This window comes from Vombatus ursinus, unplaced genomic scaffold (genome assembly GCF_900497805.2).
Source record: "Vombatus ursinus unplaced genomic scaffold, bare-nosed wombat genome assembly UNPS02014852.1, whole genome shotgun sequence".
Taxonomy (NCBI): domain Eukaryota; kingdom Metazoa; phylum Chordata; class Mammalia; order Diprotodontia; family Vombatidae; genus Vombatus; species Vombatus ursinus.
Genome location: NW_020954630.1, coordinates 1,790,265 through 1,814,969, shown reverse-complemented (window position 1 = coordinate 1,814,969; position 24,705 = coordinate 1,790,265). Strand labels below are relative to the sequence as shown.

The following is a 24,705-nucleotide window of genomic DNA, read 5'->3' as shown; positions in this document are numbered from 1 at the left end:
CATACATAGACATTCTATAACTGGTTCCAGTTGGCTAACCTCCTGGTCGGGAGGAATCTTTTTTTGACTATTTGGTTTCTCCAAAAAAATTCTGAGCTTTGACAATCTCTTTTTGCTTTATTTGAGTCTAGTGGACTTTGAGGACTAGTGAGAGACCATGTGACAAGGGGAAGGGCCTTAGGGACTTCTCCCTTTGAGGCCATATGGCCCCCAAGAAATGAGGCCTCTTTGGCTTTTTCATTCATTCTTTTTCTTTCTAGGTGGCAGGGTCTTTAAGCACAGAATGGCAAACCACAGGAATCTGGGAGTTGAAATCCAAGCCAAGTATTAGAGCAAGCCTAGCATCTATGCCTTGAGGAGCACAGAGCAATCTTAGGGAGTGACCTCTGGGACACCAGCGCTATAGGAGGAGTCATCTGACAATCAAGTTACATTTGAATATAAATTTGGTGAGACCAGTGTTATAGAGAAACTGAGCTAGGTTTTGGGCATACTCCCTTAGAGACCAAGGTAGGGTAGCAGAGAATATGCCCTTAAGATATTGAATGGAAACACGTATACATTTGCTGTTACTGTATCTTTGAAGTAACTATGTCTTTGTAAAAGATATTCGCTGTTAAATAGTTAACTGGGTGCTAGTTATTGGCCTCTAACAAATCCGGGGAAAAAACAGTTGAAATTGGCTCAAGGTGATGACAGAGAAAAGAGGGAACTCACAAACCCCTCAGGAGACCCTGGAACCCTAAGGAGAGGCATAGGCAGCTTAGCTCTGGGAAATCTAGAGTGTGTGTATGTGTGTGTGGTGTGTGTGTGTGTGTGTGTGTGTGTGTGTGTGTGTGTGTGTGTGTGTGTGTGTGTGTGTGTGTTGGGTCCCCAGAGGATTGGTTGACTATTCTCTTGGATTTCTAGGGGATAATCCTGAGGGACTGAGTTTCCAATACTATTGATCTTAAGCCCCCACCAGTGTGCTCTCTATTAGCAACAAGTCAATTAGAATGAATATTCTTTTTAGACAAGGTATTTACTGAGAAAGTGTAGCAAGAATAGTTGATATAAGCATACTTATCCCCACCCCCAAATCCGAGGCACACTATCCCACAAATGTACATGATGTACATAGAAAAGGTAGGCTCAATCTTAAAGTGAAATGGTAGTGAAGTACATATGTGGAAAACACATGTGACAAAGGGGCACCTTCCAACCTCTGACCTGGAAGTCCCTTTCTTCTTCATGAAGTTCTCCTTAGGTATAGCTCTCTACTGGGTGGGTCTCTCAACTGGCTCCCAGAATCTATGCTCTTTTTAAGAGTTCAGAACAATCACTTTTTTTTCATTATGAGGTCTTCCTCAAGCAGTCAGTATCTTTTGGTGCTGTTTTTCTACATTTTTTGCAGGTACTACTGCCATCAAATGGACACTCTAACTCTGCTTGCTACTGCCACCATCTAGTTCTGATCATTAATGAGACCTGCTAAAGAACCCCTGGATTTCCTGAACTCACAACATGTCTGGACATGTCCACCTTTAGGATGCTATGCAGTCACTAACTCAGGGAAGCAAATACAAAAGAGATAGAGGCCGCCATGTGCTCACAACCGCCACTGGTCAGGTGGAAGACAGGGCTATTTCCCTTCCCCTATCTGCTTCTCCAGAATGCAGTTCAAAGCAACCTTCACATTTCACAGACAAGAGGCAGAGAAAGAAAGAAATATGGGCAGGCCACTTCTTTTGTAAACACACTGAGTTATAGCTCAGCAATCCTGAGTCAAGCCTCTGCAGCCATTAGGAGAAATTTCATCATTGCAAAGTACCAGCCTTTCAGTCAGACATTGCCAAAAACAGCATCTTACCAAATTTCCATGCGGTCACTTGAACTAGAACCAGGAAAGAAATATCTGCACGTATTCAAGGCCTGAGCTCCATTATAAGTCCATATTAATTCTCCCCATACAAGCCCCTTTAGGATTATTTCATTTCTGTCTTTGTATCCTCAGCACCTAATGTAGTGCCTGGCACATAGTAGGCACTTAATAAATGCTAGTTCACCAATTAAGAGAGGTCATTAATGTTCAAAATATAGGAGATCATAGCCTTGCTATATGTATCTGCCCTCGTCAAAGCTCTGCTGAGTTATTGTGTTCAGTTCTGGACATCATGTTTTAGGAAGGATGTTGACAAACTGGAAGCCTTTCAGACAAGGATGACCAGAATGGTGAGGCAACTAGGAACTATGTCATACAAGGCTTGATTGAACTGGGTTATTTACCTTGAAGAAGAGAATATGAAGACAGAATACAATAACTTTCTTAAAGTATTCTGCATTAACACTGTGGGAGAGGGTTTAGACTAGGTCTGCCTTTGCCCTCCAGGGCAAAACTAGGGACGATGGCATCTATTAGAGAAAGACTAAACAAAATGTGGTGTGTGAATGTAATGGAATATTACTGTGCTATAAGGAATGACAGATATGATTAGTACAGAGAACCTTGGAAAGACTTTATGAACTGTTGCAAGGTGAAGCAAGCAGAGCCAAGAAATCAATATACATATTGTTTACAACAATGTAAATGGAAAGAACAACCACAAAAAGGACTTTGCAAAATTCCAAAGAACAAGCTTGGCCTCAAAGAAGAAACATGAGAAAACATGTCCCCCAACTCTTTTAGAGAGGTAGGGGGAGTCCATGAACATGGAATATTGCATGATTTTTCCCCAATATATTACTGATTTTTTCTTCTTCCTCTTTTTTTTTGAGGCAATGAGAGTTAAGTGACTTGCACAAGGTTACCTAACTAGTAAGTATCTGAAGCTGTATTTGAATTCAGGTCCTCCTGACTCCAGGACCTCTATGCACTGCGCCACCTAGCTAACCCCTCTTTTTTTTTTTTAAACAAATTTGTTATGTGGAATGGCTGGGGTGGAGAGGAAAAGATAGATAAAAGGGGAAAGTTAGGTGATGAAATATATTATATATATGTAAAATTTGTTTTAAAAAACTAGGGGCAATTCATTGAAGAAGCAAATTTAGGCTTGGTGTTAGGAAAAACTTCCTAACAAGATTAGAGCTATCCTGAGATCTGCTAGGCTGCTTCAGGAGATAGTGGGTTACTTCCCATTGGAAGTTTTCATGTGAAAGCTGAGTGATCATTTGCTGGTTATGTCTTCAACGGAACTCTTGTTAACTTTGGTTTGGTCAAGGTCATTTCTAGTGTTCAGATTCTCAGATTCTGTTCTGTGAAGTTGCCAGGGCTTGCTTAGACAATCTTTAAGTGTTATGCTAAATAATGGCAAGAGATAAGAAGAGTAAAAACAAAGACAGATATAAAAACCCTGTGTGGCCTATTTCAGGGCAGCTGGTGTCTAAATGAGTCTTGTGTTTTCAACTCTTTCACCCATTCTCACTCCTAAGTGTATAGAATAGGGAGATGGGGGTGTCATGCATGTGAAAGCCCACCAGGTGGCACTAGAAAGTCACACACAGCTCTGACCTACTGTTGATTCAATTTAGCAAATGTTTAACGAACACTTAACGAGGTTTGTAAAACTCTGGGCTCAAGTTCATTTGCATGAGACGGTCCTCATTGGTGAAGAGTGATTTCTTGATGCTCCATGCCTGCATGAGGGGTAGAGCTGGGACGAGAACTTGGGAGAAGAGAGAGCTTGGTCTTCTAGCTTCTAGGTGGTGGGGTAGGGAACTTGTAGCCTCGAGGCCCTTTGACTAAGAGCTGCACTTGAGAACCTAGAGGGCCATGTGTAGCCTCGAAGTCACAGGTTCCGCACCCCTGGCTAAGGTTACATATGCAAGCCAGTGAGGGGGGGACACAAAATTGAACAAGATGGGAGATTTTCCTTATTGAAATGGTTGGGTGAGGCTACAAGACATGGGGACAAATAACCTACAAGGCAGAATATGACTAGAGTAGAAGCGAGTTACAACAAGGCTTTGGGAACACAGGAGAGGGAGGCATAAGGGAATGAATTCTGACTAGGGAGATCAGGGAAAGCTTCATGGAGGAAGTGACATTTGATCTTGGTATTGAAAGTTGGGTGGGATTTTGAAAACATAGATGGCAAAGGAAGGAAGTATTTGCAAGATGGCAAAACTGGTCAGTTTGGCTGGAATGTAAAATGGGTAAAGGGACATAAACTGGAAAGTTTGGCTGAACCAGAACATAGATGGTCTTGAATGCCAGGTTAATAAATTAGGACTTTATTCTGTGGGTAATGAGGTGGTGCAGTGCTTAGAATACTGAGCCTGAAGTCAGGAAAACCTGATTTCAAATCTAGCCTCAGATACTTACTAACTGTGCAATCCTAGACAAGTCACTTAACCTCTGTTTGCCTCAGTTTCCTCAACTGTAAAAGGGGGATAATAATAGCACCTACTTCCCAGGGTTGTTGTGAGGATAAAGAGAGATAATAATTGTAAAGTGCTTAGTAGAGCACCTGCCTCATATTAAGTACTGTATAAGTGTTAGGTATTATTATTAGGCAATGGAGAAGCACTGAAGGCTTTTGAATAGAGGAATGACATGATCAGAGTCACTAACTTACAGATGGCAGGAAGAAAGGGAGGGAGGAAGGGAAAAAGAGAGAGAGAGAGAGAGAGAGAGAGAGAGAGAGAGAGTTAAGACCAGAACCCCAAAGTCCTGACTATCAGCTTTGAATTCTCCTCTTGGTTTGAAAGACATCTGGAATTCTGAGACAACGGGGTGAAGAGTAGTGAGGACTTTCAATCATCGGCCTTCCTTCATCTCCTTTGATTTCTGTTCTCTTCCTCCAGCCATTGTCATTGCTAGATTCTTAAAGTGCAAGAAACATCCTGAACAGGAGAAGGAACTCATACATGGATACTGATACGTGTTGGCATAAACATCAATTTCCATTGATATCCAGTTTCTGGCTCCAGATCCCTCCAACACTCTACTTCCAGGTTCTACTAAGGTACTCCTCCCACACTCCTGGACATAAGCTTTCTAACAAACATTAGGTAAAGGGAGATAGAAGAGGTACACAGAGACCGTAGGAGCTAGCACTGCCCTACTGCCTAAGGAATCAGAACTCAGGAAAATTAGTGTTCTTGGTATACCATAGTGGTTCCAGTCTAACTGATAGCTTCCTTCTAGTCAAATAACCAGCATATATGTGTGTGTGTGTGTGTGTGTGTGTGTGTGTATACACGTGTATATATTCCCTCCAGAAACAGAGAAATGTATGAATAAATGGATGATTTGGAAGTCCCTTTCTGAAAGTTTTCCAGGGCTTGCATTTCGAGAGCACACCTCCTTCCTACTACTCCTCTGATATACACTTCCACCCCAGTGTTCTACACATAGTAGGTAGTCAATAAGAGCATGTTGGCTACTTTAATCTTGTCTGGTTCCCTCAAGCCTCTTTCAGAATCAGTAAAATGGTAAAGCCAAATGTGCTAATATAGTATCTTATCAGATTTTCACCCCAAATTACAAAACTGAGAATAGAGCAGGTATTCAATAAGCCCTGGATGGATAGACAGATGAAAAAGCGCCACATTTTTAGGAAGGAAGACATCCAGAGATGGATGAGCAGGATGGGAGGGGGCTGGAGGTCATGCCATATGAGAGGTCAGATGAAGAAACTGGGCATGTTTATCCTGAAGAAGTCTTAGAAAGGAGCCATAACAGATGTCTTCAAATGTCTAAAGGGCTTTCCCATGAAAGAGTGATTAGACTTGATCTCTTTGGTCTCAGAGGGAAGAAATAGAAATTGAAGAAGCAGGTTTAAGCTCAAAAGAAAAAATTCCTAAACAATCCAAGTTATCCAGAAGGGGGAAGGGGTATCTTGGGAGGCAAGAAGTTCCACCTGGCTCACTGGAGGCTGTATATATCTACCTGTGCCTCCTCTTTCTCTTCGGATCACAGTGGAGGCTTGAGTACCTAGTCAGTTTCCACTAAAGACTTCCTACATTGGTCATTCCAAGTGCTACACGAGCTGCCAAATGACAACAGATCCAACGTGGAGAGGGACTGAAAATGCTTCAAGCACCCGAATCATAGATTTACAGCTAGAAGGCACCTTCGAGGTCATCAAGTGTGACAGAAGCAGGTAGCCGGCACACTGGGTAGAGCGCTGAGCTGAAATCATTGAAGACCTGAGTTTAAGTCTAGCCTCAGACATTTACTATATGTGATCCTTGGCACGTCACTTAACTTCCGTCTGCCTCAGTTTCCTCAAGTGTAAAATGGAGATAATAATAGCACCTACCTCCCAGGGTTGTTGTGAGGGTCAAATGAGACATTTGTGAAGTGCTTAGTGCAATGCCTGGCACATAGCAGAAACTTAATAAATGCTTGTTTCCTTCCAACACCCTCATTTTGCAGATAAAGAAACTCAGGTCCAGGGAAATGAAATGACTCACCCAGTCACAGAACTCTTTGCCACAAGGTGGTAAAGGCAAGTTTGAACCTAGGTCCTCTGATTACCACTTAAATCTATTGTTCTTTCCTCTGCTCTAAGCTGGGGTAATCTCTGCCCTTTCCCTTTCTTAACTGAGGAGAAAGAGGATATAGACTTAGGTAGACCCAAGAGTAAAAGAAAAACAAAACAAAAAATAGACACATTATCTGTGCAGACATATATACATTACTTGTGAAGACTGGAGACAAAGAGCTGGATACATCTGCCTTAATTCTAGCTCTGCGGGGAGCCATCAACTGTAACCTGTCCAGCAGGAACTGGGATCTATTTCTTCTGTATCAATCTATTTGATTCCTGCATATAATGGATGTTCAGTCAATGATGTTTTCTGACTGAGTCATTGAACTTGACCCTTGATCCTGCTGTTGAAGGTAGCCCTTAATCCTGGCTACCGTCTGTGCCCTGTGCTCTCATAGTTTCTTTACCCCAATCTAAGGTTAAGCCCAACTTCTGAGGTCCAGCCTGTACTAAACTGGGAGGGGTCCGAAGGGCTTGTCTATACTCTTTCTGACCAGATTACTGAGTATTTCTAGGACTTCTCCTCACTGCCAACTCCAGCCCAACTTCAGAGTTCTAGTCCAGCATTCCCCCTAATTCCATCTCTATCTTTCTGTTTGAAGGATTCAGATCCAGGAAGAGAAATACAAAATGCAAAAATGGTCTTTCATCTAGAAGGTCCCAGTCAGTTGGCAAGATTAATATTTGGTAGGGACCTAGTAATTGTCTAGACCAAGTAATGGAGGTTTCCCTAGAGCACTAAAGTGCCTCCTAGACCTAATTTGCACGAATCTGTGACTGTAGATGTTAGAGGGGTGGAGGTTGAGGTTGTGGAGAAGCATGATGGAGAAAGTATATGTATAATCCCAGAAAGCAGGACTAAAGAGCTACCTTATTCAAGCAATGAAGACTTTTAACTGTGCTAAGGATGTGGTAGTGGAAGCCAGCATCATGAAGAAATGATAAACCTTCTGTCTTCCCAGGGGTTCCTCATTTCCTTCTTTTTCTCCCATTTCTCCTCCCTTTCTGGCTTGAAGGCCTAGCCTGGACTGAACTTGGAGGGGTCAAAAGAACTGATTCTTTGCCCTTTTGACCTGATTGTTCAGGTTTCCTTCCATCTCCTGGAATTCTCCACCAGGCCTCCAGTATCCTGGTGCTGCCCCTATTGGACTTTCCTTTCCCCTCCACCTCTCCATCTGCCTACCTTCCCCTCTTTTGAAACTTACCTCAAAAAAAGAATATAAGAAAATATAAGAAGTGATGAGCTCAATGATTTTAGAAAAACATGGAAAGACTTGCATGAGATAATGAAGAGTGAAATGAGCAGAACCAAGAGAACATTGTGTATAGTAATAGAATATTGTTTTAAGAACAACTTGGAGCGAATAAGTTATTTTGTCTATCATAAATACCCAAAATAACTATAAAGGACATGTGAAGAAAGATGCTATCTGCATCCAGAGAAAGAACTAATAAATAGAAGTATGCATAGAGTAATTTTACATATATGTGTATGTATACATACATGTGTATGTATACATACATATACACATACACACACCTATTTGTGTCTAATGGTAGCCATCTCTAGGGTGGGGGAGAGGGAAGGAAAAAAAAAGAAATTTACATAATAATTTTGTTGTATATTTGAAAGGAATAGCAAGTTGTGCATAGTAGATTTGTAATTTCATGTACAATCATCTCATTGTACTATGTTATGGAAATACTTGTTTTATTCCATAAAATAAAATAAAATAAAATAAAATTTAAAAAAACTTACCTGACTTGTGTCCTGTTCTTTCAAAGTTCTAAGAAAGCTATCCTATTAGAAAGATAAGGATCCATATATACAAAAATATTTGTAGTAGCTCTTTTTGTGGTGGCAAAGAAGTGGAAAATAAGGGGGTATCCATCAACTGGAGAATGGCTTAAACAAAGTATAGTATATGAATCTAATAGAATACAATTTGCCATAGAAAATGATAAAAGGGTCATTTTCAGAGAAACTTTGGAAGACGTGAATGAACTGATACAGAGTAAAGTGAGCAGAACTAGGACAATGTACACAATAAGAATAACATTATAAACATAAACAATTTTGAAAGACTCTAATCAATGCAGTGACCAACCCAATTCCAAAGGACTGATGATGAAACAAATTACCCACCTACTTTCGGAGGGGTGATGGACTCAGAATGAAACATTTGTTTTTGGTCAATGTGGCAATTTGTTTTGACTATGCATTTTTGTTACAAGAGGGTTTTTTTCCCTTTTTTTTCCAGCGTGTGTGGGGGAAGGTAAGAGGGAAAAGAAAATAGATTCCTATTAATTTTAAAAATTACTTTTAAAAGAATGAAGACTTAACCTAAGGTAAATTGTTGACTTATTGCATTGATTTTTGGGAGGTGAGAGTGGGGGAGGACACTCTAAATTTGTAGAGAACTTTTAAAGACCCTTAGCTCAGATAACTAAAAGAATAATGGTGTGATTATAAACAGTGACAAAGATTGCTATGGTAAATGTATTTGGAGGGTGGAAAAGCTCTAGCACCTTTCAAATCACACTGTGTAGGTACACATAGCATCCTTTAGCAGGGGTTTCCTCTGGACAAAGAACTTTTCCCCAGCGACCTGCAGTGGTCTTTCAAATGCCATTATTAGATGTTCATTCATTTGGGTTTCTAGAAACTCTCTGCTAAAATGCAAACACTTTAAGGAGGGGTAAGCAACACATTAAGCCGTTATCTGCTATTATGTACTGCAGGCAAAATGTAGTTTATCATTTAAGCTTTAGTGATCCAGAAGGGCCCTAAGAGAATAGGAGATAGGATGGGTAAATTTTGATAGGAAGAAAGAGAGAGGGCACATGTAGAGGCAATGAACGCTGTCTAGGTAGGGCAGACCTTAGTGGGGCACCTCAGTGGAGTCAGAGGGAGAAATATAGCAAAGCATGAAGGCAGCATGGGATGGAGGTGGGGGGAGAGGTGCCAGAGTGGGGGTGGGTGGGGTTCCCCACTTAGGGGAAAGACTGGGGCAACAAAAAAACATTTTTCTGACTTTGTGATTTTGCCCAGAGTGAGGAAAAACTAGAAATGTTTGTTATTTGTATCATACAGAACTAAACTGTTTAAAGGCATTAAAGAACCCCAATTCCTTCTGCCCTTGCCCACTTGAGGTTTACGCTCTAAAACTGGCAACACTTACCTTTGTAATAAAGGATCCTGGATCTTCCAACTAGACTATGGGGTATAGTGGAAAATAAATTCTGCAATGGAGATCTGGGTTCTAACTCAGGCTCTACCTACTATCTGACCTTGGGAAGTCAACCAAATCCTTGAAACACTTGGATTGTAGATTTATGACCAGAAGGGACCTGAAAGAATGTTTGAGTCAACAATCCTCATTTTGCAGATTAGGAAACTGAGGCATGAAACAGTTAAGTGACTTGTCCATAATCAATAAGTGTTGGAGGCAATATTTGGACCCAGATCTTCATCACTCTGAATCTACTGCCCTACTGACTATACCAGTGGTTCTCTAATGTTTAGAAACCCTTTATATTCTTAAAAATTATTAAAGACATACAAGTTTCATTCCCCAGTTGATAAATGGTCAAAGGATATGAACAGGCAGTTTTCAGATGAAGAAATTAAAGTTATCTATAGTTATATGAAAAAGTGCTCTAGACAAAACAGGAAAATGATAAATGTTGGAGAAGATGTGGGAAAATTAGACACTAATGCATTGTTCGTGGAGTTGTGAAACGATCCAACCATTTTGGAGAGCGATTTGGAACTATGCCCAAAGGGCTATAAAACTGTGCATACCCTTTGACCCAGCAATAGCACTTCTAGGGCTATATCCCAAAGAGATCATACAAATGGGAAAAGGACTCACATGTACAAAAATATTTTTGGCAGCTCTTTTTGTGGTGCAAAGAATTGGAAATTGAGGAGATTTCCATCAATTTGGGAATGGCTGAACAAGTTGTGGTATATGAATGTAATGGAATACTATTGTGCTATAAGAAATGATGAGTAGGCAGGCTTCAGAAAAACCTGGAAAGACTCATATGGACTGATGCTGAATGAAATGAACAGAACCAGAAGAACATTATACACAGTAACAGCCACATTGTTCGATGAGTGAATTTGATAGACTTGGCTCTTCTCAGCAATGCAAGAATCATTAATAACTCTTCAAAAGATTCATGATGGAAAATGCCATCCACGTCCAGGGAAAGAACTATGGAGTCTGAATGTTTATGGAAGTGTACTATTTGCTCTTCTTTTCTTTTGTTGTTTTGTTTTATTGCTTCATTCTCATGGTTCCATCACCAACTTAACACTCATTAGTGAACTTCTTGAGGACACTTTATAGAAAGAAAATAGATCAATGTCTTACAAAATTGTGAGTTGTCTTGGTCATGTGTGTTTCTTACATACATGCCTCACTACCACTGCCTTTTAAGTTTTCAGCCATTATTTTCTCCCCACTTTGTCATAGACTCTGTGTATGTCTGTGGGAGAATAGGACCCATGTTTCCCAGGAAAAATGCTTAATAACTTCTGTTCTTGCTATACCATTTGAGTAGATGCCTTTGCTGAGGACTGAGTCTTATGGCTTATTAAAGGGAAGCACACTGGTGGGGGCTTGAGAGTTACGGTGTAAGAATAGCCACCCACAACATTACCCCTAGAACTATGGCAGTAGTAGCAGCCACTTTTTGGGGACCTAACATGCCAGTGCCTGTGTGCATTGGAGGAATGAGCCCAGAATGGGACATGATGACATTTAGAAAAATCCTCTTCAGAAAATCTAACCAAAGCGCTAAAAGCATTCCTCTGTTGTTTTTAATATTTCCTGCATACAAGTGTGGCAATGAAGCTGGTCATCTGTTATCCCTTGCTTTCACTCCATAACTAGCCCTTTTTTGGTCATATGTGTTTTTGATTATATTATTTTATACATCTCTCCTATGCAAGCCATCATTGCTTATGTGCCAAGCTTCACTTCCCAATATTTAGATATTCAAAATGTAGCTGTGTTATTTATTCCTACATCTTCTTTCTTTTGTGGCTTAACACACCCTTGGAGAATTTCTGGCAAATAAAGATGTAGCATTTCTGGGCCTCAGTTTCCTCACCTGTGAAATGAGAGGTTAAACTAGCTCTAACCCTATGATCAATTTGAAAGGAAAGTTTTTTTTTTTTTAACGTGGTCATGGTAAGGAGATAAAATGTTCTTTAGTTATCAATCTAATAAGAGCTATAGATGAAGAAAGGCAGATTTCATCTCTATATGAGAAGGAATTTCCTAATTAGAGCTGTTTGAAAATAGAATGGGCTGCTGTGTGATGTAATGAGCTCCCTGTGACTGGAAGTGTTCAAGCAGAGGCAGAAGGATCTTCTGTTAGAAACGTTGTAGAGAGGAGTCACACCTCAGGTGGAAAGTCGGACTAAGTGAACTCTAAGGTCAGTAGTATGCCGTTAGTATATCTAATCCAAGTCACTGGACAAACATTAATCATCAACTATGTGCCAGGCGCAGTGCTAAGTACTGATCCAAGGGAAACAGGATCATTCCTGGCATAAAATAAAAGAGATTCTGTATTAGGAAGGAGGCAATTTGGACTAGATGACCTCTGACATGCATTCAAATTCTTAGATTCTGTGATACTATGTGCTGAAAATATCTCATTCCAATAATATAAGGAAAGGACCTTGAAGAAAACCCTTACAAATTACCTAGTTGGATAAGGTCATCGTGGCGCAGCTAGGAAATTGGGCCAATCTGTTAACCTGAGCTAGGTAGGCTAGGCTAAGGGGAGCTCAGCCTGTGAATGTAAATGAGCTTAATGCCCAGGCCAAGGAGGCAGGCAGGCTTTGGTAACAGGAACAGGAAGCAGTAGGGTCAAACCCTGTTCCAGAGAAGGGAAGACTAGGGTGAGAATATCAAAACCAGGCAGGTTTAGATCAGGATGGAGAGTCATTTTCCTTCAGGCACCTGATGAAATGAAAATGATGAAGGAAAATTAAAAGGCGGCCTATAGGATGGACAAGAACTCAAGGCAAGAGTCAGCCAAAGAGACTCTGGGAGTTCTCTAGTGTGAATTGAATCAAGCTCTCCTAGAGTTTAGAAAAAATAATTTTAATTCCTTGCATCTGCATAGAGTTTTGTTTTTTTTTTTAACAGTTTACAAAGCACTTTCACATGCATTCTTCTCTGATCTTCATAACAACTTTGTGAGGAGTTAGTTTCAGAGAATGTTGAAAGGGGACTTAGAATGTGCCTACCTCTACTGCTAATTATTCTTATCCCCGTTTTACAGATGAGGCAACCATGGCTTAAAGAGATTCAATGATTTGCCCAAGATCCTATGGCCAAGAGCTGAGGACCCCAAGCCCAGTCATTTGCTTTTTCTATTCATATAGGGAGAGAAGTAGGGCAAAGACTTAAAAACAATTTTGTATCTAGGGAACAGATAAAGCTGTTCCGTTCTAATTGCAGTAGGTTCCCCTCCTCCCCCTTTGTTTCTTTTAATAAGTGCCTTTAAAAATCATCACTGTTTATGGGTGGTCAGTGTGTGGTCTCCCAAGGAAACCGGAAAAGTCCGTAGGCATGGCAGATCTAGGAGAGGAGAAAATGAGAGAGCCCACTTCAGAAAAGAAGAACGGTGCCCTTCCCAGGACAAAAGGGACAGTGGTCATAAAAATTCTCGCTGTGCTCCTGCTGAAGGTAGGAGGCCAGGAAATTCTGGGTTAGAGAGCCAGAAGCCACCTTGCAACTGGAAAGGAGGGAGAGAAGATGGAGCTGATAGCAGATGTTGGTACAATTTACAGTTGTTCCACATGCCGCCTACATGGGATCCTAACCAGCACTGGCTACACAGTTTACTTAGAACTCTTGCTGCAACTACCCTAGGAGATGGGTACGTAGCACAAGAATTATTTCCCCTATTGTGTAGGGAGGAAACAAGCTTGAAGAGGTGATTATCTTGCACGGAATCAAGTGGTTTGTAAATCTCAGGGCTCTCACTTCACAGAAAATTAGGACTGAAAGTTACTTTAGAGATCATCTGGGCAACCTCTCTTCTGTATAAATGTAAGAGTAGCCATGCCATAGAGCATCACATGTGTCACCAGGAGTGGCCAGGGCCCAGGCTTACCCCAATGCATGCTCTGTAGGACAGCTACTGTCACAAAGGTAAGGAAACTGAGGCACAGAAAAGAGAAATGAGTTACTTAATACAGTTCCCCACGAGGAGCTCCGTTACTGTGGGATGCTGCCTACAGAGAACTTACTCATAAGGTCAGCCCTATTCCCAGCTGTCTGGGGCCCTGTCTTTTTATCAGTCCATGGGTTTCATGGGAATCCACTACCTAAATTCAGGACCCCCAGATCAGATCACCGACACAACAGAGACCTGGCTTCTTTTGGTTAAGTCATCAGTCACTGACAAGCCATCACAGAAGCCTCCTAATATCCGGGCCCAGGAGGTGAAGGGGGTGACTAGACCCTGGACAGAATCCCAACCCCAAGGTCTTGCCCCAAAGGTAGACTTTACTTTGTCCAAATGTATCTCTAAATGACTGATTGGGAGTGACCTGGTGGCTGCAAGTCCGCCAATGTGGGTGCCCATGTGAAGGTGCCTCTGTGTCTAGATGGGTGTTTGTCTGGGGGCTGGCCCCTGAGTTCCTGGATGTGTGTCTATCTGTGTGAATAGCTGTGTTGTTACACTGTTGTCTGCAAATGGGCGTGTGTGGATCGGTGCGAGTGTGCATCAAAATGGATCTGGGCAGGGGCTGTTGGTAGATTGCAGCGCCCCATGCAGGAAAATGATGCATTGTGAAGAAGGAGATGGGGGGCTCCCCTTCACTGCTCCCCGCTCCCTGCTCCGATCCCTAACTCGCCGCACGCTCCACGCTCTTTTCAGACGCTCCCTGCGCCTCCCCCGCTCCGGGGCTGCAGCGGCGCAGGCGCCCGGGCTGGCCGAGCCTGAGCCCAAGCACCAAGCCGGGGAGAGGGGCCAGGGCCAGAGCGCGGGGCTGGGAGTCCCGGGGTCAGAACCGGAGCAGCTCCGGGAGCAGGTGAGCCACCTGGGCGGCCCGGCCCCTGCAGCCCCCTGCTTGGCATCCCCCACTCCCAACTGGCGTCTTCCCTCCCTCCCGTCTCTGCTTGGCAACCTCCCTCCCCTCCCCCCGGCATTTCCCCCTCCTTTCCCGACCTGGCATCTCCTCATCTCCCCCTTCCCTCCCGGGCTGGCATCGCCTTCCCTTCTGGCATTACCCCCTCCCCTTGCTGCCTGCATCTACCCCTCCCCTCCTGGACTGGCATCTCCCTCTTGGCATAGCCCCTCCCCTCCTTGCCTGGCATCTTCTCATCTCCCTCTCGCCTTCCAGACTGGTATCTCCCTCCTGGCACTTACGCTGCCCTGGCATCTCCTCCTCCATTCTTCCACCCCTGTATCATTCTTCCCCAATTGGCATCTCTTTAGCCTCTCTTCATGGCATCTTTCTTGTCCTGAACGGGGCACCCTCTTCCTCCTGCCTGGCACACCCCTCCCCCACTTGACATCTCCCTCCCTCATTCTCCTCCACCCCCTCAGTCTTGAAAAGCCTCCTTTTCCTACTGAAAATACCTCTCTTTTTCCTTTGACAGCTTGGGCACCCTCCCAACATTCTCTTTCTCCTGGCATACCCCATCCTTGACCCCTTAAGCCCTTTCTCACCTTTCCCATTTTCCCATTTTCTTCACTCCTCACCTAATACACCCCCCTCAGCATCCTAGCTTCTTAACATCACCTAGCCTATTCATTCTCTCTCTCTCTCTCTCTATCTCTCTCTGTCACACACACACACACACACACACACACACACATTAAACACACACCCCTGCACATAGACATACATCTTTCCTATCCACAGGTATTCTTCCCCTGGTAACACCCCTCTGCTTGCCTTCCCCACCTGTCATGCTACTCCATGATGATCCAGAATGCTCACATAAACACACTCTGGCATTGACTTCTATGCTTGACCCGCCTCTATAGAGCATCCTCTTCTCTTACATTCAGCCATGAAGATTAGCCGAGGACCCCAGGACTAAGCCTGTTAGGCTAATGAGAATTTCAGTTACAAAAGAGATAGATAGAGTCTTAGAATTTAGAAGTTAGAAGTCATTTCGTTCAACCCTTCATCTTAGAGATGAGAAAGTGAACAAATTACTTATCCAACATCACGCAGGTCTAAACTGTTAAAATTGGGCCCCAGGTCCTCTTTCTATTACACCATATTGTTTATCTTCCACCAGGGCAAGGCTCACTCCTTGAGACTCCGGCTTTTCTTGTCACCAGATGTGAATGTAAACCTGAGATGCAAGGTGGGGGAGGGAGCATCAGGGTGAGAAGTAGCATTTAACCTGTCCAAGTGTGACCAGGAAGGTGGTGGAGATCTTTCTCAAAGGAGCCAAGGTGGAAACTATGACCAACTTTCACTGTGGTTAGGTGGGCAGTGGGCTTAACATGGGACTTCAAGATTGAGAAACTGGCATCTTATAAATGCAGCTTCTTTCAGTGGGCCTGTCCCGGGTATCCCCATCTAACCTAGCGCTTCTCCTCTGCTCCATCACCGCTAAGCTACCTGGACAGATACAGGCTTAGATCTGCAGATTCCCCACTGACCTGGCCCCATCAGTTTCCCCTGCACTGGCTCTGCCCCGCCCCCACTTTGCACTGCCTCTGTCTCCATCCTTCCAGCACTGGCCCTGCCTCTGCCTCTTGCTCCCTCCCCCCCCCATCCCGCTCTATGTCTAAATCCCTCCTGCACCGCTTCTGTTCCCATCCTCCCTGCATTGGCTCTTTCCCTCCCTTCCACTTCCTCTGCTTCTGTTCTCCCTTTACTGGTTCTTCCCCCCTTTCCCCCTCCCCTCTCCACACTGTCTCTGCCTTTGTCCACCTCTTGTACTGCCTCTGTCTCTAGTTCTGCACCTCCCCCCCCCCAACCCTGCACTGCCTTTGGCCCTGCCTCTCTTCATCCTGCCCCTCACTGGCGCTGCCTCACTCTCCTCTCTGGAATTGCCTCCATTTCTGCCACAGGCTTTCCTGTGCTGGCCTGGCCTCTCTACCTTGTACAGTGTCTGACCCTGTCATTTCTTTACCTTGGCTCTGCCCCTGACTCTCCATCCTCCCTGCACATGGCCCTCTTCTGCATCCCTTCCCCCTGTACTTATGACTCCTCTTGCCCCATTCCCCTTCATACCCCTACTCCAGACTTTGCTATGTTTCTTTCCCCCTGCCCCTGTACTGGCTCCGTCTTCCTGCTCTCCCCGACACTCCTCACCTGCCCCTACTGCCCCTCCTGACCTGTCCCTTCCTCTGCCTCAGTCTCTCCTGTTCTGGATCTTCTGCCTCCATCCCCCTTACACTGGCTCCATCTCCCTTTGCTTCTGTCTCTGTCCTCTCCTTTAATGACCCTCCTCTTACCCATTGTGTTGGCACAGCCTCCAAAATACTTGTAGTATCTACTTCATGGGGTTTCAGTGATGCTTAAATGAGGTAATGTATGTAATGCACTTTGCACATTTAAAATCTGCATGCATGTAGATTTGTGTGAAATTAGTTATTATTAACATAATCACTATTGTCATTATCATTCCAATACTGCCTATCTCTGACAGTGGAGCCTCACATGACTCTTAAGCATGTGAATGCCCAGCACCGAATTCAGCCCCTGTGTTTGCCCTGCCAGGACTTAAGCTAATATCAGTTTTGGAACCTTGTTCTTCCTGGATATTGTTCTAGCTAGTGACCTTTTATTGTGATGGCCACCCTCTGGGCATTTCCAGTCTGCCCACTGCCTCAGACTTTGATACCAGGGGGCTAGCCCTATCCCCTGCTTCCTTTTCTTATTCTATCCTTTCTTCTCTCTGACCTGCTTCCTTCCCTCCACCATATCCTACTTCTTACTGTCTTCCCACCCCTTCATCTCCATTCATTGACCTTAGCTATGTTTCAGCCTACACTAAGGGAAACAACTGTGGTTTGGTGAAAAGAGCACTGGATTTGAAGTCCAGAACAGAAGGCCTGGGTTCAAATCCCAATTCTCCCACTTACTTGTTGTGTGAGCTTGAGCAAGATGTCTAATCTCTCCAAGTCTCAGTTTCCTCTTCTGTAAAGTTGGGACAAAAATACCTGGACCATCTACCTCACAGAGTTGTTATAATGAGAATATATATATATGACATCTATATATATATGTGTCATATATATATATGTATATGTATTTACATGTTCTGTGTCTCCAATATATATCTAAAGTACTTTGTAAATGTCAGCTGATATTATCTCACTCAGATCTCTTCATTCTTCTCTGCTGGCCATCATCAGGGGCACAGGCCAATGACCTCACTCCAGCTCCTACCTTTTTCCCCTCTGGTTCCCTCCTGGTAATCGGAGGTGTGTAGTGATGAGCTTGGGGGAAGGGAGTCTTAGCCCTTCCCACCTTCCCATCCTATCCTTTCAGATTCTCCTCAGAATGGCCCCTGGTGCTGGAGGAGTGGAGCCCTCAGGAACAGGGCGCCAAGGGGGCACTGGATGACTCCCCCACCAAGGGACTCAGCCATCTATGACTCCAGGCCTTCAGCACCCGCCCACCGTGGTACAGGTAGGTTCTTCTGCCTGCCTGCCTGCCCTCCTACATCTAGCCCTTGGTCATGGTCCTCAGCCTCATCATAGTCTTGCTGTAATTACTCTCTGGGCTCAGGGATAAACACTGGCTTGCCTTCTTTAGCTGAACCAATTTTGTTGCTCACTGGATATGGACTGTTTTCTGTTTGAAGTGTGTGCCTCCTCCCATTTCTTCTGTTTCTTCTAATGAGGCAATGCCACCCCACCCCTGCTCTCCACAACTGACTTCTTCTATGATTGACATCAACCAGGTTCCTTTTTCCCCCCTCCTACGCTGAGCCAAGGGGAGAATAGAGTTTGGGGGCCAGGTTTTCCGATGTGTTAATGTTTAAATGTGTAGGAATCTGACATGTTTTAGTCCAGTTCCTGTGTGCACAAACACATTTTCTCCATGCCTGTTCTACTCCTTTCTACATGCACTCCCTCTCCTTTCCCACCCCCAGGACACATACACATTTCCCTATCCCAAGACGCATTCTCTTATCTATATGCAGGGACCCACATACATATCCCCTCACCTGCAGAGAAACTCAGTCCACATACACTTATGCATATGCAATCTCCTTGGACACATGTAGCCCTCCACATCCCTCCTTAGTCTACAAGCAAACACACCTGTGATCTTCCCACACATGTACTCTCCCTTCACATATGTATTTACTTTATGTATGCCTGTGCAGATCTTTTCTCTGAACCTAGAGATTGTACACACACAGTCTCTCTATACACAAAACTTCCCAGACCTTCTTCCAGCACCAGCAGACACATACACATGTTCCTTATACCTACAAACACCTTTGTGTGACCCAGGGAGGGGGAGGGCTTTTGGGGAGGGGGGCAGAATTGAAGAGGGAGGATGGAAGGAGGCAGTTTTGAAACCTCAGTATATCTAAGGGAGCCTTCTGCATTACTTTGTTCCTCAATAAGGTAAATTCTCCCATGGAAGCCTCTAAGGAGGTTGCTGTGGTAACCAAAAAATATACTCCAAGCTCATAAGGACTGGATCTTCATCCTGGCCGCTGGCTCAATCATCACTGTACTCAAGAAAAAGAGTGGATATGCCTAGTTTACTCCCCCATTATACAGAAGGCAGTACCAAGGTACAGAATGGTAAATGGAACATCTTGTCCAGAGTCATACACAGCAAGGTGGAGGCAGGGGATGTCTTCCCTCTCTACCCTCCACCTGTTGCACCAAGATTGATCCCCCATGTCCCAGATCACTGGTGGTTTTGCCAGACCAGTGCCAGACCAGGTGTGCCGCTTCCCCAGGCCCTGACCCAACGTATCGACCAGACCTTACGGTCTCTCAGGATCAATCAACAAATATGTTTTGAACCCCACTGTGTACATGGCATTGTGCTGGGAAGATATCAGGAATACCAAAAAAGCATAAAGCATGGTCCCTGCCAGAGCTCAGACAAAGTATTTCCATGCCCTAGGCAAGGTTTGAAAATTATCAACCCTTTCACCCTTGCAGAGGCATTTGGAAATAGTCACCCTCTACCGGAGGTGTTAAGCCTTAATTTGTCACAAGACAAGCGCCCATGTGCCCCAAAGAGTTGAATTTTCTGGTATTAAAAATATATGCATTTCTAAAAATTGGCCCACCTTGTCAACTCTGGGTTTTAACTCTGGTACTTTCCCTTCAGAAGTTTATGGTCTAGATTCAGCATCAAAGGTATGCGCTTGAAAAGGTAACTGACAATACTAGGCCATACATGAGACTTGGCAAACCATGATACAGGGTAGTAGGTGCTGCCTGAAATCCAAGGAAAGAGATACCATTTCCTCTGGGGCTAGTGTTCTACAAAGAGGTGGGATTTAAGCTGGTTTTTTTGGTACCTATGGCTGTACAGAAATGTACATGGAAGAGGGTTATACAGCCCTCCCCCTTGGGCAACTTCTTCCTTCCTGTTGGGGGAGAGGGAGGAGAGGCAGTAATAGAGATGAGTTTCAGAGAGCTTCCCACCCCAAGCTGTTACACCTTGCCAAGTGAGTGGGCAATCTACAAATGCCTGCTTCCAGGCCTAGTGCAGGATTCTGGGGATTAGACCAGCATGGAGTAGCGACCAAGCATACCTGTCACCATGGAAACACAAATGAGACACAGACTAGGCCCAGCCCTAGTGACTTGGATGGTGGGCCAAAGTCAGACTGCCCTCCAGGCATGTATTAGGGAAAAGGGCAAGGCTAGGCTTATTGTAGGCAATCCATATGGAGTTCCTGATTTGAGGGGGACTAGGAAGGGCCTCTTCCCTATAACATCTCTTTCCACTGGCCTGTATCTGAGAGCCCAGATTCTACCATTAGGATTCATTCTTTTGGATTAAAAATTTGTTTCTCAATGGGGTACCCCCCCTTTTGAACTTTTTTTTAATTCAGGAAATTTTGGGGAAAGGGTAACACTTTTGTTAAATTTAAATTAGTTTATCAGTTGCTGTCCTCCCTGATGAGAGTCAGGGGCCCACTACCAGGCAGGCAATATGAGAGCTATGGCTCTGGTGCCTGAGGTGGGGAATTATTGGAAAAAGAGACAAGTGCACAAAACAGAGTTGCTGGGGTCACTGAGGACAAATTTTGAGTGTCACATTTCTGTTGTACATTGGGCTCCAGGGAGAGTACCCTTTTCTGTTAGTACTTTCCTGGGAGTGAAGAAGGAGTAGGAAAGATGAGAGTCCCAGAAAGGATCCCTAGTGATGCCTTTGGTATTTGCCAGGCCCTCTTGGAAAAGACAGGAGGAGGAGGCCTGGAAACCCTAAGGGTAATCTGCTGTCTTCATTGAGCACCTGGGTTACAATAGGCCTTAAAAAATGTCCTCCAGTCCTTCTAGGATTCTTGAGGCAACAGTAGGCCACTTTTAATTCAAGGAACATCAAACCCAGAGATCATGGCAGAAGGGGAGATGTGCTGCATGATGTCTTGAGTGTTTTATTTTGGGGTTACATTAGCATAAAATTGGTTCCATTTAACACAAGTGGGTTAGGGCTGGGGTGGGTTTTTTTTAAACATTGTTTTGGCAGAGAGAGAACATGCTCAGTCAGGATGCTGACAAGCCTCCCCCCACACCCCCCTCCACAATGTCTAGACTGCACTTTGGGTCGGTGAAGTGAAGGATGGCACTTGGCATCTGGCACCCATCTTTCCACAGAGTGTGCGGGTGTGATTGTAAGTGAGTGCTCATTAGCCAGCGCTAAGTGGCAGAGTTAATGAATTTGGAGGTGTCACCAGAAGGAAGCTGAGCTCAGGCAGCTCGGAGGTTGGGACGGGCAGGCGGCTGCCCTGAGTGGTTAATGATGATTGCCGGCATCCCCGGAATATCGGGTCACCTGCTGGGGTCAACCCTGGTTGTCAGCCCAATGGGACCTTTCAGTTCAACGGCCTGGTTTTTTTTTTCCTGATGAACCTGAGGGGACTTTTGTGGGAAGCATTGTTCGTACCTCCCTGACATCACCCTTAAATATTTAGGGAGGTGCTCCAAACTTCCCTGCCTTACCTTAATAACCCACCAAGTATCTGGCAGCAACAGATTTATTTACCTTGGCCTCTTTTGAAGCTATTTAGAGTCTTACTCAGTATTACTTTGTGGAGACTTCCTGAAAATGTACTGTTTTCTGTGAAACACCTGAAACTTTAACCAATCCACAAAGCATTTATTAAGCGCTTACTGTGTGCCAGGCATCTGACCATGAAGAAAGGCAAAAATAATACCTGCTGTCAGGAAGCTTACATTCTAGTGACAAGTTTTTGTTTATCCTAAATAAATCTTTAAACTTCAAAAGAAGGGAGACTCCTATTTTGAGATTTGGAGAATAGGGCCTGCTTCCCCCTTTCCCTTTCCTTCTCACCTCCCCACTCAGCTTCCTCTTTCTAGACTGAAGAGACTGGCTCTTTTTGGTGGGTCCATGGGTGGTGTCTTTCCCCCTCCTTCCTCCCAGTGCCAACCTATCATTTTAGTTGCCCTTCTGCCCAGTCTGTCCCTAGCTCCCTTCCATCCTTCCTGAAGGGCAGCAACCAGAGGTGCATATGGCATTGTAGTTGTGAACCTGATGTGGCTTTCATCAGGGGAAAGGAGAATGTTTTAGCTAGCTTACTAACCTCCTTTCTGAAGATGCTCTGAATTTGTTGGCCATAGCAGCACATTAGGCTAATGACCCTAGGGAGCAATCATCGGTGAGTGCCAAGACTCTTTCCTGGGCTTGGCGCTGATGGCCCAGAGCCCGTCATCCTATGAGAGCCTGCCCCCTCGTGCTTCAGCTATGGCTGGTATCAGTCTGGGTGTATGCAGGGCTGAAGAGGGGGAAGGGGGGAAGGCCAGGAATGCCTAAAGACCAGTGGACTCTTGGGTGGGTAAATAATGAACAGTACACCAAATTGGAAATCCAGACACCTAGGTTCTTATCCTACCCCTGCCATTAACTTGCTATGTGACCTTGGACAAATCATTTCACTTTCCTAACCCTTTCTTTAATTCCTCTCAAATGGGGTTAATGGTACCTACCCCAGCTTCACAAGAAACCACTCACCCACCACCTAGTGTGATTTCCCCAAAATCTAACAATTCTCCTAGGGGTATCCCCAATCTGAGAGGCAGAAGGGGCCTTCAAGATTATTTAGCAGGAACCTCTCCTGAGTAATGATCGTCCCAGTTCTCCTAGGGTTAAAAAGTAAGCTTGCATTCACAAAGCAGCCCCTCCCACTGTTGGACAGCTCTGATTTCTTCACTGGAACCAAACCTTGTATCCCTGCAGCATCCACCCATTAGCCCTAATTCTGTCCTCTAGGGCCAGGCCAAATAAATCTAATCCCACTTCCCACGTGACAGTCCTTCAAATACCTGAAGATATTATTATCATGTACCCCATCAGTCTTCTTTTCTCCAAGTTTAATGTGCCTGGCTCTTTCAACTGGTTATCACATTGGTGTGGTCTTTAGTCCCCTCATCTTTATGATTGCTATCCTCTGACTATGTTCGTCAATGTCCTTCCAAGATAGAAATTCCTAAGTTTTTATTTTTACTTGACTTGTCATTAAACCAAGTCTTTCCCCATTCATGCAATTGGTTTTGGAACCTCGACTCATCATTTTATATTTATCCCTGTAAAATTTTATCTTGTTAGGTTGATCCAATTTTCCCATGCAGTCAAGATTCCTAGTTCCTAGTGCTGGGGATACAAGTACTCCCAGCTTGGTGTCATTGGCAAATTTTATAAATATGTGTATGTTTTTCTCTGTGTCACTAATAAAAATGTTGAACAGAACAGGGCTGGGGAGAGCCCTCTGGAACCCCCTTAGATACCTCCCTCTATTAGGAGGAAGAGCTTATACTGGTTTTCCTCAGCAGCTGAAACTCAACCTACCTCTTACCACCCCTCCACTCCCCAAACAAAAAAAAAAAATAGTGATATTCTGAATAGAAGCCTGACCTTGCCTAGGGCAGAGGTCTCTGGCCAAAAGTCATTGCCTAGTCCCTACTTGTTGTTCAATTGTTTCAGTCCCGTCCAACTCTTTGTGACCCCATTTGTGGTTTTCTTGGCAAAGATACTGGAGTGGTTTGCCATTTCCTGCTCTAGCTCATTTTACAGATAAGGAAACTGAGGCAACTGAGGGTTGCTCAGGAAACTGAGGGTTGAGTGACTTGCCCAGAGTCATACAGCTACTAAGTGTCTGAGGCTGGTTGTGAACTGAGGTCTTCTTGACTTCAGGCCCGTTGCTACCTAGATGGCCGTAAGCCTCCTAAACTGTCCTATCCCTTGCCTGGCTTGCTATCCTGAGTCTCTTTGGGTGGGAGGAGCAACATTCCATCAACTTCCTTTATAACCTCACAAGAATACCTTCTCTTTAGAATACACCTAACCTGACAGGTGGGCCATTTAAACTCAGCACATTGGTTCATTCTTCTAATCCCAGTATCTCTTTAGCCAATCGCGAAGGTTCCTTATGACAAAGCCGACTATTGGTGCTTCGTACAGAGTACTACCAGGGGGCAGCTAAGTGGCGCAGTGGATAGAGCACTGGTCCTGGAGACCTGAGTTCAAATCTAGCCTTAGACACTTGACACTTACTAGCTGTGTGACCCTGGGCAAGTCACTTAACCCCATTGCCTAGCCCAAAACAACAACAACAACAACAAATAACAACAACCACAAAAAAGACTAAGAATTTCATAGTACTACCAGATTCTAACTTAGCTAACTGAAAGACAAATTTTGGTTTGTCTGCATCCACTTCGACCAAGGAAAAAAAAAAGAAAAAAAAAAAGAGGAAATACAAATAAATAGAACAATTCCCTCCCATCTCCAAAACTCAGAATACTTTCATTTAACATACAATTTATCCCCAAAATTCTTCTTTCATAGGCTATAGGTGACATTTGCCTTTTATGTACCAGCTTACACTTTTTTTCTTGCCCTCTGTACCCACATGCTCAGGGTCCCACCTTGACCTCTACCCTCTAGCAGAAGTTCATGTTTCAAGCCTTCCTTCCACCCCCATCAAAATGTATTTGACCTGTGTCCCATCCCTTCAGAGCTCAGATCTATTTCTTGAGACTGAAGCAGCTACATGAT

General features: G+C 44.2%; 1 protein-coding gene across 1 annotated transcript in view; it reads left to right on the top strand.

Annotated features, from left to right (window-relative positions):
* Positions 1 to 14,460: 14,460 nt before the first annotated feature.
* SMARCD3 (SWI/SNF related, matrix associated, actin dependent regulator of chromatin, subfamily d, member 3) overlaps positions 14,461 to 24,705 on the top strand; it is a 47,341-nt gene continuing 37,096 nt past the window's right edge. The window contains exons 1-2 of the mRNA XM_027840982.1: positions 14,461 to 14,541; positions 17,974 to 18,114. Of these exons, the coding sequence (XP_027696783.1) occupies positions 18,076 to 18,114 (39 nt within the window). The 5' untranslated portion in view covers positions 14,461 to 14,541; positions 17,974 to 18,075. The remainder of the gene's footprint in view (positions 14,542 to 17,973; positions 18,115 to 24,705) is intronic.